Source organism: Euphorbia lathyris, chromosome 8 (assembly GCF_963576675.1).
Source record: "Euphorbia lathyris chromosome 8, ddEupLath1.1, whole genome shotgun sequence".
Lineage (NCBI taxonomy): Eukaryota > Viridiplantae > Streptophyta > Magnoliopsida > Malpighiales > Euphorbiaceae > Euphorbia > Euphorbia lathyris.
In genome coordinates, this window is record NC_088917.1 from 31,955,049 (window position 1) to 31,969,824 (window position 14,776).

The 14,776-nt window shown below is 35.6% G+C and overlaps 1 protein-coding gene across 1 annotated transcript; it reads right to left on the reverse strand.

Annotated features, from left to right (window-relative positions):
* Positions 1-277: 277 nt before the first annotated feature.
* Positions 278-1,121, reverse strand: LOC136202152 (uncharacterized). Its single transcript, XM_065992657.1, has one exon. The coding sequence runs from the start codon at positions 975-977 to the stop codon at positions 438-440; it is 540 nt and encodes a 179-aa protein (XP_065848729.1). The 5' UTR covers positions 978-1,121; the 3' UTR covers positions 278-437.
* Positions 1,122-14,776: the final 13,655 nt, after the last annotated feature.

Sequence of the window (14,776 nt, forward strand, 5' to 3'; positions counted from 1 at the left end):
TCTCATAAAATAGGTTTAATACTAAAATTGTCTCCTTTCAATTTATGGACAATTTATTATGAAGTATTTTGTTATGTATTGAACACAAAATACAAAATCTTTGCTATGTATTAAACACAAAATACAAACACCGTAAATAAAAAGCATTTGGGTGCATGCATTTGTTGCCTATTGATGCAAATAATATTGTCGTTTAGAATTGAAATTCATCAAAAGAATTATGTGGCTATCCTTCTTTTACAAATATAACATCATAACATTTCATCACGCAATCAAATACTGATCAATATTCACGTTCCCAATTTTATTTATTCGGAGGCATCATTAACCATTGCCGAGTTTCAAAATTATTATTTTAAACCCAATGATATATACATATTTACATTTCCAAAAATTGAAATTACCAGATAAAAACACAGTCTAAGCTGTCCTATACTTCATAATCTAACCCCGTCCCATAATCTAACAACGTTACCGTTAATCGCCGTCAAATCCTGACATCTGTACCATCCTAAATCCCCCATTCTCATCCTCACCACCCTCTCCAAACTCTCCGTCCACTCTCCACATCCGCCGTATTCCCACTCTCCGGCCACCAGTACCTCACTCTCACTCTCACCCTCAACCTCGCCATCATTTTCCCTATCATCTTCGTAATACACTAGGAACTTCCCTTTGGTAATGCTATCGCCATCTTCGAAAATAGATGGTGTCGATGGCGCCGGCGATGAAAGCATTGGTGGTTCCGAGTGAGTGGATGCCTCGGAGAAGGATGCATCAGGTGAATTACTCCGGCTGCGAGTGCAATCATCAGGTGAAGTAGAAATTGGATGAGATTGGAGAGAAATGGAGATGACGGCGGAGGAGGCTCTGATCCACCAGAAGCTGAGGGCGGCGGTTACAAGAGCAATCCACGTCCAGAGATTATTGACGAGAGTGAGATGATCGAAAACGAGAGCTTCAATTGGAGAATCCATGAAATTTGATGGTTGTGTGTGAGCAAAAATGGTGGCGGAGGAAGGAGGAATTATAAGGGGAGAGGGAAAAAAAATGTGGGCCGTAAGATGAAGAAAGTGAGAGGATCAGATGAAAGATACCGAGAATCGAGAGTGAAAGATGCTAAGAGGGAGAGGGAGATCCATATTTTATACCAAATGCTCTCTTTTTTTTTAAAGGACACGTGTAAGCCATTGTATGGATATATGGTAGTCGTGGAGTATCCTCGTTTGGGAGGACCTGAGTTGGCGCTTAATTGCATCTATTGTGCGCCAAGTATAGAAATAAAATATTAAGGCTTAATACATCAGTTTGCCCTTAAATTGTAAAAAAAAATTGATTAAACTTCTAAACTTATTATTAATATTCGAATTAAGATAACACCCTTAATATTATAGGTCAGGAAATTTTATCTCTAGCGTTTAAAATGATATAATTTTACCCCTAACGTTAGAAGCTAAGAGCAATTTTATCCTTAACGTTGATAAATTAGGTCAATTTGAGAAATAATTCATTAAAATGTCTTCTCGATCATTAATCTTGTCATCTACATTTCACATGTCACGTCCGTGACTAAATTTCTAGAATTTATATTTTGATATTAGTATATATGATAATTATTAGATGTGTGATTTTTATTTGGTGTCATAGGAAAAGTTTGGAGTTAATTCGATGGTTTTAGGTGTAAATTAAAAGTTTAGAATAGTTTTTAAAAGATTATATAAAGATTGAGGATCAAACTGGATATTCGCCAGATTTGTATATATAAAACGAAATCGGAAGAGGCAGAGCATATCTATTGTTTTTTTTTCTTTCTTTTCTTTTTAAATTCATTTTAAATTCATCAGTTTTCTCTGAATCGTTTCTCCATCGTTTCTTTGATTTACGGAGATTCGACCGTCCGAAGCATTCGAAATTGGAACCATAGTATCCTTATACATAGATGTAAGTCCTAACCGAAGAGTTTTTGAGTTTCGGCAGTGTTTGGAAGGAAATGTCTTAGACAGAGTTTAGAGGCGAATTGAACGGGTTTGTGGTCTTTAATTAGTAGCCAAGGTAAGTAACTATCAACTATATTTTGAGTTTTATGCATATAGATATATATATAATCAAAGAATTTTCAGAAATTGATATTGGGTTTATACGGTATTTTGTAAAATTGGGGTTTTTCACGATTTTGCTTTTTATTGTGAAATTATGGTAAAATGAAGCTATTGACTATGCTTCTATGTGATTTTCAGATTTTACTTGATTATGTTGATTTAAGGCTTGATTTGGTTGATTTACATATATACATTCATGTTTTTGGTTTCAATGTATATCTATATTGAATAAAATGAATTTGATGATTTCTTACGAATTGTTTTTGGATTGAGAAATCTGTTGCGGTTATTGTTGTTATTATTTTGGATTGAAGTCCAAATATGATTTTAATGATACAAAAGGGTTAATTGAAGCCAAATGATTTATGGTTATGAAATAGTTTAAGTATTGATTATAATCTTTCTATTTCACGCCCGATGCCGATTGAGGTCGTTTAGGGTCGGGTGTGACATCACACGTGCGATATTTTATCAGTAACAAATCACAAACATATGTTGGGATGAAAAAAACAAAAAAAAACATATTGTCTTTTATACGACTTAGATAAAAAAAATTCAAACAATTTACCGAATTTATAAATATTAATTTCCAATTCTATTAGTATTAAATTACAAAAAAACATGAAATCGTATTTTATTTTGTAACAAATTTCTAATAGAATTGGATCTTTGTTCTGAGATTTTTACATGTTCTGAGATTATAAAAAACTCTAACGTTTGTAGCTAAGAGCAATTTTATCCCTAACATTGATAATTTGGGTCAATTTCAGACACCAGTATAAAACACAAATATTTTTTTTTGGTAAAAAGGAAGGTTAAGCCCAGAAAACTAGAAAAATTAACATAAAGTGGTAATTCTTTTCGTGGACCGTCCAATACGGTCCCCGTCAAGAATACCCTGGAGGCCTACAAGAAGCACATCACACTTGTGACAACCCAAAAGAACAACTTCCTGCGAAATTTGTCATCCAGTTAGCAGCCTTGTTTCCTTCTCTGTAAATAAGAGAAACATCAACCTACCAATCTCTATTTTTCAGCTCCCTACATTTTAGAATTAGCCCAGCCTGGCCATTTTGGTGATCCTCCTCTTCCTCCACTGCGAGAGCTACATTTTTCGAATCAACCTCAATAATTACTCGGCGATAACCTCTTTGCCAAGCCATTGTTAAAACACGTATATTTTTGTTCCTTATTTTGCACGAATTGCATATCAAATTCATTATATAACAAATTTCTATAGCATTGAATTTTGGGTTAAGTTTAAATAAAACCCATGTGGTTTCACTAATTTTCAGATAAAGGACTGTGGTTTACTTTTTGTCAAAACGAGGATTAAGGTTTTTAACTTTAATAAAATAAGGATTTTTTCGATTGATACTATTAAAATCACCTTTGATGACTTTAAAAATGATATATTTTAAGAACTACTAATATTATAAGAAACTTTAATTCTTCAACTTTTTTATTTTGAGATTGTTTAGATGATGTTTGGTAAAGAGATAGAAAGTTAATGTTTAGAGAGAGAAAGTTCCAAAAAAGATGATTTTCGAAAATCGAAAATGTAGTTCCATAGAAAATATGACATTGAACAACTTTAATTCTTGAAAATTTTCATTTTCAGGTCGTTAAAGATGGTTTTAATAGCATTAATCAAAGTTTGAAACCTCAATCCTTGTTTTGACAAAAAGTAAACCACAGTCCTTTATCTGAAAATTAGTGAAACCACATGGGTTTTATTTGAACTTTACCCTTGAATTTTTACATGTCTGAGATAAATTGTTCATACATTTCCTAAAACTTACAATTTTTTTTTATCTCAATAATTTTGCTTCTCCGTAATTATCTAAACTCTTAACTTTTGGGGTGTCTTCGACCTATGAGTGTAGCCTAATTAATTACAATGAGATTTGCTTCAAGATAATTTGATTATTATAAAGTTTTTCTAATAGTAGGATACTTAATAGATAAAATAAAGATTTTGAAAGTGAGATAACCGAGTTTTAGTTTCGACGGGTTGAAACAAGAGGCAAAAAAAAGTTTAATAATCAAGGGTTTCCATTCTCCTTTTTTTTTAAATCGACTTATTTTTTTTATAACATCCGCATATTATCATTGGGGCAAAAATGTAATAATGAGAGTAAAGGAGTCACCAGCATAATACCAATCCACGTGGCTTGGAACAAGATACGCTCAGTCAAGACATATGCCAAACAGAGTTGAGAGGGCAAGAGTCGCCATCTATCCTTCATCAGTAGGGATTCACCCCTATACCTTCTCTGAAAGAGTCTCAAGGGAAACCAAGGGTTATTGCCATTAAAAGGAGGAATGGACAAACTCCAGGAATAAGCAATGAATGTGATAAATAGCATTAATGACATGACTGTTCGTGTACAACATCATTAATGCTCAAAGGCTACACAAATCTATATAAATACCTCAATCATAAGGTATTCAAAGTATACTTTCTGATTGCTAAAAAAGCTCTTGTCAATTATTATTATCATTCTTAATCCCAATACTGATTCTGACATCAGAGTGTCTCCTATCGATCCCAACGACACCTCACAGGAAAAAACTCTGGTTAGGTTTACTTTTCACAAATACCAACTGGTGCGGAGTTTCACTACGAACAAAGATGACAACTAATGGTGAATTGATGAGAAAGTTCAATTTAAGCAAATTGAAGGCTTTGGGAATGAAATTGAAGGCTTAAGGATGAAAATTAAAACTTTAGAACAGAGCTTGATCGCTTGGAAGAATAGATTTTTGAATAGCGATTTTAGAGGAAGAACTGAGTTTTGCTATAGAGATTGATTGAATGTTGGTTGGGGTTTGGGAACTTGATTTCAAATGAATTGGAAGCTTGAGGAATGAAGGTAAAAGCTTAAAAACGAACATTAAAGAGCTTGAGTTTCTGCTATAGGATTTGATTGGGTTTTTGTTGGATTGGTTGAGTGGGTTTTAGATGGGGTTTGGAACGATGGATTGAGGTCCTACTTATAGTCAATCATCCAAGCCTCACATTCCATAAACTCCTATTTTTACTCCCATTAATTGGCATTACTGATAACGTAGAGTTTGAGTGTCAAGAAACGTGGGTAGTGTACGATTTAACGCTGAGAAAATGGCATATAGGCCACTGTCTCATCGAGACTAGCATTTCGCTGGGAAAAAAAAATTCCAGGAGTAGGTCTCGCCGAGATCTAAACATGTCTCGTCGAAATCAACTAATTCTTTTTAATGTTATTTTTCAGTTTTTGTTTATTTTTGTTATTTTTTGATATTATAATGAAAAAATGATTTTTCATTATTTTTGATATTTTAATAAAATAAAAATGATTTTTTATTTTTACCCCAAACAATTCTTCAACATTTTCGTTTTGAGGTCATTTATGTGTTATTTTGTTAGAAGAGGGAAAATGAATGTTTAGAAAGAGAAATCTCCAGAAATGATGATTTTTGAAAATAAGACATGTGGATTCATGGTAAATGTGGTTATAAACAACTTTAATTCTTAGAGATTTTCATTTTAAGATCGTTAACGGTCTTTTTAAGGCGTTAATTAAAGTTTAGTGGTCATAATGTTAGAAAATGTAAAGTTGAGAGTCTATATTGGTACTGTTTGGTAAAGAGCTTTTTGAGGTAAAATTAGAGGTTTTGACTAGTCAAACCTCTAACAGTGGTGCTTGTGAAGACAGGTTTGAAAGAGCTTATTGGGTCCAAAATACTAATTTTAAAAAAACTCATTTTAGAAGTTTTTTTAATTAGCTTATTGCTCCATCTCTTTTGAAAGATATTTTTATCCATAATTATTACCATCTAACCCTAAATAAATGCTTTATCATGTCTTTATTTATCATTTACCCAAACAGCTATTAGAAATCAGCTAAACTTTACCAAACAAGTTTACAAAATCAGCTAGTCAAATCAGCTAACAAAAAATGTAATAAGCTAACAACTAATGTAATTAACTATCAACTAACAGTAACTATTTGCCAAATAGGGCAATTATCTTATGTTTTAAAGTTTAGTAACCATACCATTATAAAAAAAAAATTAGTAACCATACCAGGAAAATGAGTAAATTTTAGTGACCATGGATGTAATTTATCCAAAATTGGATGTATTCAATAGGATAAGATAATGTACAAAAATACATATAATGTTTATATCCAGAGGTAATTTTATCCCTTAATATTATCAAATAAGAGCAATTTTATCTTTAATGTTGGTTTGATTAAATTTCTGAGATTATTATAAATCATAAATAATTTATTCTTTATTCTTTTCTATCAATTGCATATCAATTTATGTTAAAAAAAAAGATTGCATAGTTAAAGGATCTTTCATGAAATTAACCCTCAATTGAGTGTAGGAAAAGAGGCGGTGAGAGTTTTATGGGAAGCGAAGCAGAAACGTGACAATGAGATTACGGTATTTACATGTGGATTTGGTTGTACCTATTCAGGTTACTTGCGGTGTTACTTTTACCCTGCTTCGCTCTTCCCTCAAATAATTCCTTTTGTTTAATAAACTATAATAAGTTAGTTATAAAAAAAAAAAAAACTATAATAAGTGTTTTCAATAATTGGTAGTAGTACATTTCGAAAAAAATAATTGGTAGTAGTAGACTTTAATTAATTTTAAAAGGTACTATGAAAAGAGGGTATCATGAATTTATATTCGATTAATTAGATGAGTTAAAAAATTAATAAAACTATTTAAATATATTTGATTCTCTTAAAAAAAGAAATATATTTGATTAACTTTAAATTGATTAATCCATATAAGCATAGCTTTACCTAAAGTAATAACTTTTTTAAATAAAAACTAAAAAAATAATATATACAAAAACCCAAACATTATGCTGTTTCAAATATTATATTGTCAAAATATAAATTATTTTATTTTATAATTTTTATAATAATATTTTTACCATTTGTCTCCTACTAGCCTTTTCAAATATATTCCTTTATATTAATTGTATCTCTAAATTACATAGAGAACTATTTGTTCTTCATTCCTTTTTTAAAAAAGCTATACCATCTAAGGATGAAGAAACTATTCTTACAATCAAGGAAAAAACGAAGTTTATTATGTCTTCAAACTCCATCATTAATTTCACGAGGTATTAGAGAAAAAAATTAATAACATGAATTTTTTTTTTTTTTTTTGAAGAAAAGAGCTTTTACTCATTAATCAGAAGATGAAACATCCGAATACAAAACAGATTCCAAGAAAATTGGAACCGAAAATGAAAGAAAATGACTAGCATTGGAAGGGCATTCCTAGCAAGTGTATGAGCTACCCTATTCGCTAATCGGGGACAAAAAGACACGGTGATATCGTGTCGTTGTAGAAGTAGAGATTGACAGTCTTTTATGATGGATCCGAACTCAGACAATTCTTCCTTCGCGGCATGAAAGCAATCCACCACAATCTTCGCATCCGAGGCCATAATAACCGAAGTGAGCCCAAGATTCAAAACCTGCTTAATTCCGTACCACAGCGCCAACGCCTCAGCATGACGAGCACTAATCTTTCCTTCATTTGAGCCTCCAAAACAGACCTGGAATAACCCGGTCGAGTTTCTGACCACCCCACCCCAGCCATACCGACCCTCATTGGAGAAAGTTGCTGCGTCTATGTTGCAGATTAGAGTGTCAGCAGGAGGGGCTTGCCATCTCGGTACTTCAGTTCTGATTCTTGCTGCTGAATTTTCTGGTTTTTTACGGATTTGCTGCCAGTCTACCATATAGTTTAAACCCTGGTTTACCGCTGTGTACGAGGGCTTGAGTCTGCTGTTCCATAGCTTCTCATTTCTCTGATGCCATATAACCCACATGATTGTCAAGACTTTACACAACCATTCCGTAGCAGCTGAATTGCACAATTCTAATAAATAATTCCCAAATGCAGCTGCATCATCCCATGGCATCGTTATCCCTGCGGTAGCCCAGCACTGCTTTGCATACGGGCAGTCCATGAAAAGGTGCCAGTTATGTTCAATATCTCTCTCGCATATAACACATGTAGTTGGGATCGGAATTCGTTTCTCTGCCAATTTCAATCTAGTTGGCAAACAATTTGATATGATTCTCCAGACAAAGAATTGAATCTTACCCGGCAAATTCAGCCTCCACATGCGCTTCCACCCCGCGCGGATATTTCCTTCCTCATTTCTCTTCACTGCCGTGCGATAACCTGATTTACAAGAATACTCACCAGATTTTGTATATAACCAGATTAGACGGTCAGGAGTTGGTCTCTGCGGAATAAATATGGTTTTGATATAAGCTGCATCCGCCGGATTAAACAGTGTGGCTAATTTTCCCGGATCCCAGCTTCGTTCCGCCTCCCTGAACAGCTCGCAGACTTTTTTATTAGGTTCCTGAGTTGCAGCAAGCTCTGTTGGAAGGAAATTTTCATTCTCTGCTAACCACGGATCAGACCAGATTCGAACATTTTTACCATCCCCAATTCTCCACTTTAGTCCCTGCTTCAGAATCTCCTTAGACTCCCAGATACTTCTCCAAGTGTAGCTAGGGTTGTTTCCCAACTTTGAGTTCAAAAAATTGTCGTTCGGAAAATATTTTGCCTTGATCACACGACACACAAGCATATCTGGATTGTTTAGCAGTTTCCATCCCTGTTTACCAAGAAGAGATAGGTTGAATAGGTGTAAGTCTCGAAAGTCCAGTCCTCCATTCTCTTTACTTCCGCATAGCTTTTTCCATCCAAACCAGTGAATTTTCCTATTGCCGTCACTCTTTGAACCCCACCAAAAGGAATTCATCATGCGCTGTAGTTCCTCACAAAGAGACTTTGGCAAGAGGAACACGCTCATGCAGAAAGTCGGTAAGGCTTGAGCCACTGCTTTAATCAAAACACTTTTACCGGCACTCGATAAAAATTTTAAACCCCAGCTGCTGAACCGCTTTCGGAGTCTTTCCTTCAGGAAATTAAAAATGGCAATTTTAGACTTCCCAACTAAAGAGGGCAGCCCAAGATAACTCCCAGTATCGAGAGGGGAGTGCACCTGAAGCAAATTGGAGATAGCTGATTTGCACTCAGAAGATACATTTGGGCTGAAATAAATTCCAGACTTGTTTCGGTTAATAGCTTGCCCTGAAACTTCTTCATACTCCTTCAGTATGTTCAGTACCGTCTGTCCCTCTTCTGGAGAAGCCTTAAAAAATAAGAAGGAGTCGTCAGCGAACAGTAAATGGGTTATACTGGGAGCCCCTCTGCTGATTCGACAACCGTGAATTAACCCATCTACTTCAGCCCTGTGTATCATTTGTGAGAACACCTCCGTGCAAATGATGAAAAGATACGGTGACAGCGGGTCCCCTTGCCTTAGCCCACGCCCTGGTGTAAATGGTCCCACCAATTGGTCATTGACCGCCATACTGTATGAAACAGTAGAGATACATAACATCATCCACGCAATCCAGTCAGTATGAAAACCCATTCGAATCATCACTGCCTCTAAAAATTTCCAATTAACCCGGTCATAGGCTTTACTAACATCAAGTTTCAGCGCCACACACCCCTCTCTTCCTCTGTTTCTTCTCTTCATGAAATGTAACGTTTCAAAAGCAATAAGGATGTTGTCTGTAATTATCCTTCCGGGAACAAATGCAGATTGACTTACAGAAATGATTTCTGGCAGGATTAGTTTGAGCTGGTTAGCAAGTACCTTAGCCATAAGCTTATACAAGACGTTGCAGAGCGCAATGGGTCGTAAGTCTTTTAACTGATCAGGGTTATCACATTTTGGGATAAGAGTGATAATTGTGTCATTTAGATTTGCAGGGAACTCTTTTCTAGTTAGCCATCCCGAACAAGCTTTGAAAATATCCATTCCGATTAAATCCCAAAAATGTTGAAAAAACCCCGGGTTTAACCCGTCAGGGCCCGGGGATTTATCCGGATGCATCTGGAAGATAGCTGCTTTGAATTCCTCTATATTGAACGGGCCTGTCAGTATGTAATTCATATCCTCTGTAACAATCTCAGAGATCACATCTATAGCAGCCACATTAATTGGTTCTGCAGCTTTATAAACTCCCATGAAGTACTGCTTGGTCATCTCCTCAATTTCTGCTTTGCCTTCTACAAACTGGTCATTTACGTCTCTAAGGCGTTTGATGTGATTCCTCCTTCTTCGACCCTTTAAACAAGCATGGAAGTACTTGGAATTGTTATCTCCCTCTTTCAGCCAGAATGCTTTCGCCCGTTGCTTCCAGAAGACTTCCTCTTGCTCTAAAAGGTTGTCCATCTGCTTCTTCGCTTCTAGATATCTCGCAACATCATGGGAATTATTGCTGTTCTGGGTGTTTGCAATAATCGTTTTACACTGTGCTAACCGCCTCGCAAAACGGTGTTGAAAAGCTCGGCCCCACTGATCCATGGTTGTTGTGAGAGAACCCAGCCGAGATGTCACATCCCTCCCATTGCCCGCCTGCCATCCCTGATGAACAACAGGTAAGAAATCCGGAACCTGTAGCCAGCTCATTTCGAATTTAAACCTTCTTTGTTTTCTTACTTGCGTCGTTTGTGTGAACACCAGCATCAATGGGCAATGATCGAAATAGGAAGTTATAAGAGTTGATAACTGGTAGTTATCGAAATTTAACAGCCATTGATCAGAAGCTACAGCTCGGTCCAGCTTTTCCCGAATCCAATTTGGAGATCCACGGCCCCTCTCCCAGGTGTAATTTTCTCCCTGCACTGTGAGATCATGTAAATTGCACGTGAAAAGAGTTTCCGCAAACTTTTCAATGAGTGATTGAGGGAATTGAAGCCCTCCCATTTTTTCGTTCTGTGAAAGTATGCAGTTAAAGTCTCCAATGATCACCGTCGGGAGAATGGATGCTGAAGAGAGCTGATTTAATAAATCCCAGGAGCGATGATGTTGATTCCGATCAGCGTAGCCGTAAAAGGAGACTAGTCTCCAATCCCCTTTCAACGAATCATGAATCTGTAACTCAATGTGTCGAGCCGAATATCCTGTCACTGAGAGAGCCGAATTTTCCTTCCATAATACCGCCAATCCTCCACTGTGCCCGTGACTATCAACAGCAAAACAATTGCTGAAATTTAGTTTCCTCCTCACAATATCCACCCTGTTCCTATCACACATAGTTTCAATCAAGCACACCACTGTTGGGGAATACGTTCTAACAATCTCGACGAGACTGCGAACTGCTCGGGAATTCCCCAATCCCCGGCAGTTCCAACTGAGGCAACTCATTGATCCCGGCGGACCTGGATATCAGGCCTCGCCGAATCGGGACTGTTAGATAAGTTCAAATCTTTAGTGATGAAAGAAATAGACCCATCTGAGTTAACCTTTTGGTTCTGAGATGAAGTTGTAAATATAGAGGGCATAGCCCCTCCTGCAGCAGCTGTTTTGAGACTCATATTTGTTGCATTTCTGCGGCGCTTCTTCTCATCCTGTATTTCCAGCGTCTCATCTTCATCTTGCTCCATCTCTGAGACAACCTCACTTGATTTTTTATTTGCATTTTCATCGTTGCCTTGCTATATATCTTTGCCCCTCTTATTCTGGTCATTGATTCCAGTTTTAGGTAGTGAACTTGCCCCTGTATTAGTACGATCTGTGAGAATTGAATTGCTATGTTGTGCAATTGGCCCCTTCTCTCCCCACTTTGAACCTCCTGCTCCTGCCTCTGCGGCATCTCTCGGCTCCCTTAGCCACTTAGCCCCAATCTGTTCCCCTCCTCTGCGGATCGGAGCTTTTAACCAGTCGCCCCAATCTCTTCTCAGTTCAGACCTCGGTCCCTGGAACATCAATTCGCAGAAATTCTCAGTATGTCCCAGCTTTCCACAAAGATAACAAAAGTTACTCAATCGCTCATATTTGAACTGTATATAAGCATCTTCCTGGTGTTTCTTAATTTTCTTGTATCTTTTAAGAGGCTTGCGGACGTCAATTGATACTCGTATTCTCATGAACAACCTCCGAAACACAGAGTTATTTGAAGCATCGTATTCCAAGAACTTGCCAATAAAGTTACCTATCTGCTTTCCGACTGATTCTGACATGCTTCCTACAGGAAGGTCATACACCTGGATCCAGAAAACCGCGAAATCCAAACTCACTTCTTCGGGGGCGGTGTTGGCTTTCCACTCGTTCATGACCAATATATTATTGCTAAATGACCAAGGTCCCCCCGCTAAGATGCGGTCATGATCCACCTCATGAAAGAACTCGAAAGAAGACAGATTTGCTTCCAGTTCAAGTATCGTTACCCCTTTCAAAGGTCTCCACAGGCTCTCCAGCTGATTCTTCATTGCGATATAATTTATTGGCCTATCTGATAAAAATCGCCCAATCATACGTAGGTTTTTTTTCTGGCACAGCATTACTTCCTCCAGTTATACCAAAATCCATAGCCTCCTCTTCATCTTCTTCCTCCAATGATAAGTGCTCGATAAACTTCTCCATCACTCAGTTTTTAACAAGTACTCCATCAAAAGGTTTGAAATCGGACCCAACAGCACGTATGTGAACAAGGTAATGTTACCACAGCCGAGAAACAGAACTAGGTACTCTACAACACTTGTTTTTGATTCTTGTGATAATAATTGGCTAAATATAACCAACAGATAAGAGCCGCTCAGGTAGAATTAATTAGAAAAGATACCAGGGTGGGGAGTGCTAATCCGTTCCCGACGGCGGCGAAACACAGACGAACAACAAAGCACGGACTCCTACAGAGAGAGGAGACGAAACACTCCTACAGAGAGAGGAGACTTTTAATAACATGAATTTTTATATCATAGTAATATGGAGCAAAAACATGCATCAAAACTTGACGAAATGAAGACAAACCTGAATCTGAATTCTTTGCTCATTTGACCTTTGGTTCACTGTTTCAAACCCCACCCCACTGGTGAACAAACTTTATGTATTGTAATTGATATTTTTTAGTGGATTAATTTCTCCACAAAAATACAAGGTTATCAAACCCGGACCGGTCCGGTTGGTCCAACTAGAACCGGTCAAAATTTCAGCCCGAAGGTGGTCCGATTGTTAAATCCTTGAAAACCGTTCAGACCCGCTCAAACCGGCCAGTTCAACCATGAACCGGTTGATCCCGTGCCGATTAAGCGGTTTGGTCCGATTTGCTTTTAGACATGTTTACTTAAAAAAATATATAAATTTTGACAAAGGTAGGATTCGAACTTTGGACCTTTGGTCTATAGACTCTAATACTCACCACTACACTACCATCTCACTAATGTCTATTATTAACTATTTAAGAATAAATAATAATGTTATAACTTAAATAATTAAAATATGATTTGGTATTATTTTTTTCTATTTAGATAAATATCATTAAAAAAATTATTATATTTTCTCAATATTAATACAGTTTAATTAGCATTTAGATTTTAAATATATAGAAATAAATTTTAAAAATCTAATAAATTTAAATTTAAGTTGAATTATAAAATACATATCCTATTAACATATTTACATGTTTATTATTAATAAAAAGTAATCACTAGTAATTTTAAAAGTATATATTTTCTTTAATTTTTATATTTATTTGTCTTGTTAAATTTATTAATTTGATATCATGTTTTGATACTAAATAAATGTTATTATATTAGTAAAAATTTTATGAATATAGTTAATATTATACTATGTTAGGATAATTCCTATAAAAAATGTTCCTTTTAATAATAATTTTAAAAATAATGTTTGGTTTAAAAAAATGATCACTGTAATACTGTACGCGGTAATAAAAATACCGGTGTCATTATTGCAATGAATCCGGTGTTTGTGTAGGCTGCTGCAGCATTTAATGCTGCAGCACCCACAATAATAATATTATTTTATTAAAAAAAACAAATTCACCCTTCAAAAAAAAAAGCCACAATTCTATTCTATGTATATAAAAACCATTATTTGCACGCATACAACAAATTAATCAGAATTTAGTATTTCATCATTTTGGACATATAAAACTTTTTGGGTAAATTACATTCATGGCCACTAAACTTTACCTATTTTCATATTATGGCCACTCAATTTCATTTTTTTCCGGTATGACCACTAAACTTTACACTTTTTAATACCAGTGGCCACTCAATTTCAACTAACTTCTCAAAATGACCGTTAACGATCTCAAAATGAAAATTTTCAAGAATTAAAGTTGTTCAGAACGACATTTACCATGAAACCACATTTTTTATTTTCGAAAATCATATTTTTTGGAGTTTTCTCTCTCTAGAAATTCATTTTTTCTCTCCTAACCAAACAACACCTAAATGACCTCAAAACGAAAATTTTCAAGAATTAAAGTTCCTTAAAATATCATTAACGCTTTGGATTTTTTATTTTTAGCTGTCAATAGTCGTTTTGAGACGTTAAGTGGTCACCTGTGTTAAAAAGTGTAAAGTTCAGTGGCCATACGGGGAAAAAAATGAAGTTCAGTGGCCATAATGTGAAAATGGATAAAATCAGTGGCCATAGGTGTAATAATTTACCCAAAACTTTTTTTTACCAAAGAACATAATAAATAATATAGGTAAATAATTTATTAGTCCCTACATTTTATTATCATATTTTAATAACACACTTTTTAGTTTTTTTACTTTTATTCAGTTTAGCCCCCGATCGCAGAAACCATCCCTAC

Coding starts and splice junctions, on each gene's coding strand:
- LOC136202152 (XM_065992657.1), bottom strand. CDS start 977: ATGGATTCTCCAATTGAAGCTCTCGTTTTCGATCATCTCACTCTCGTC.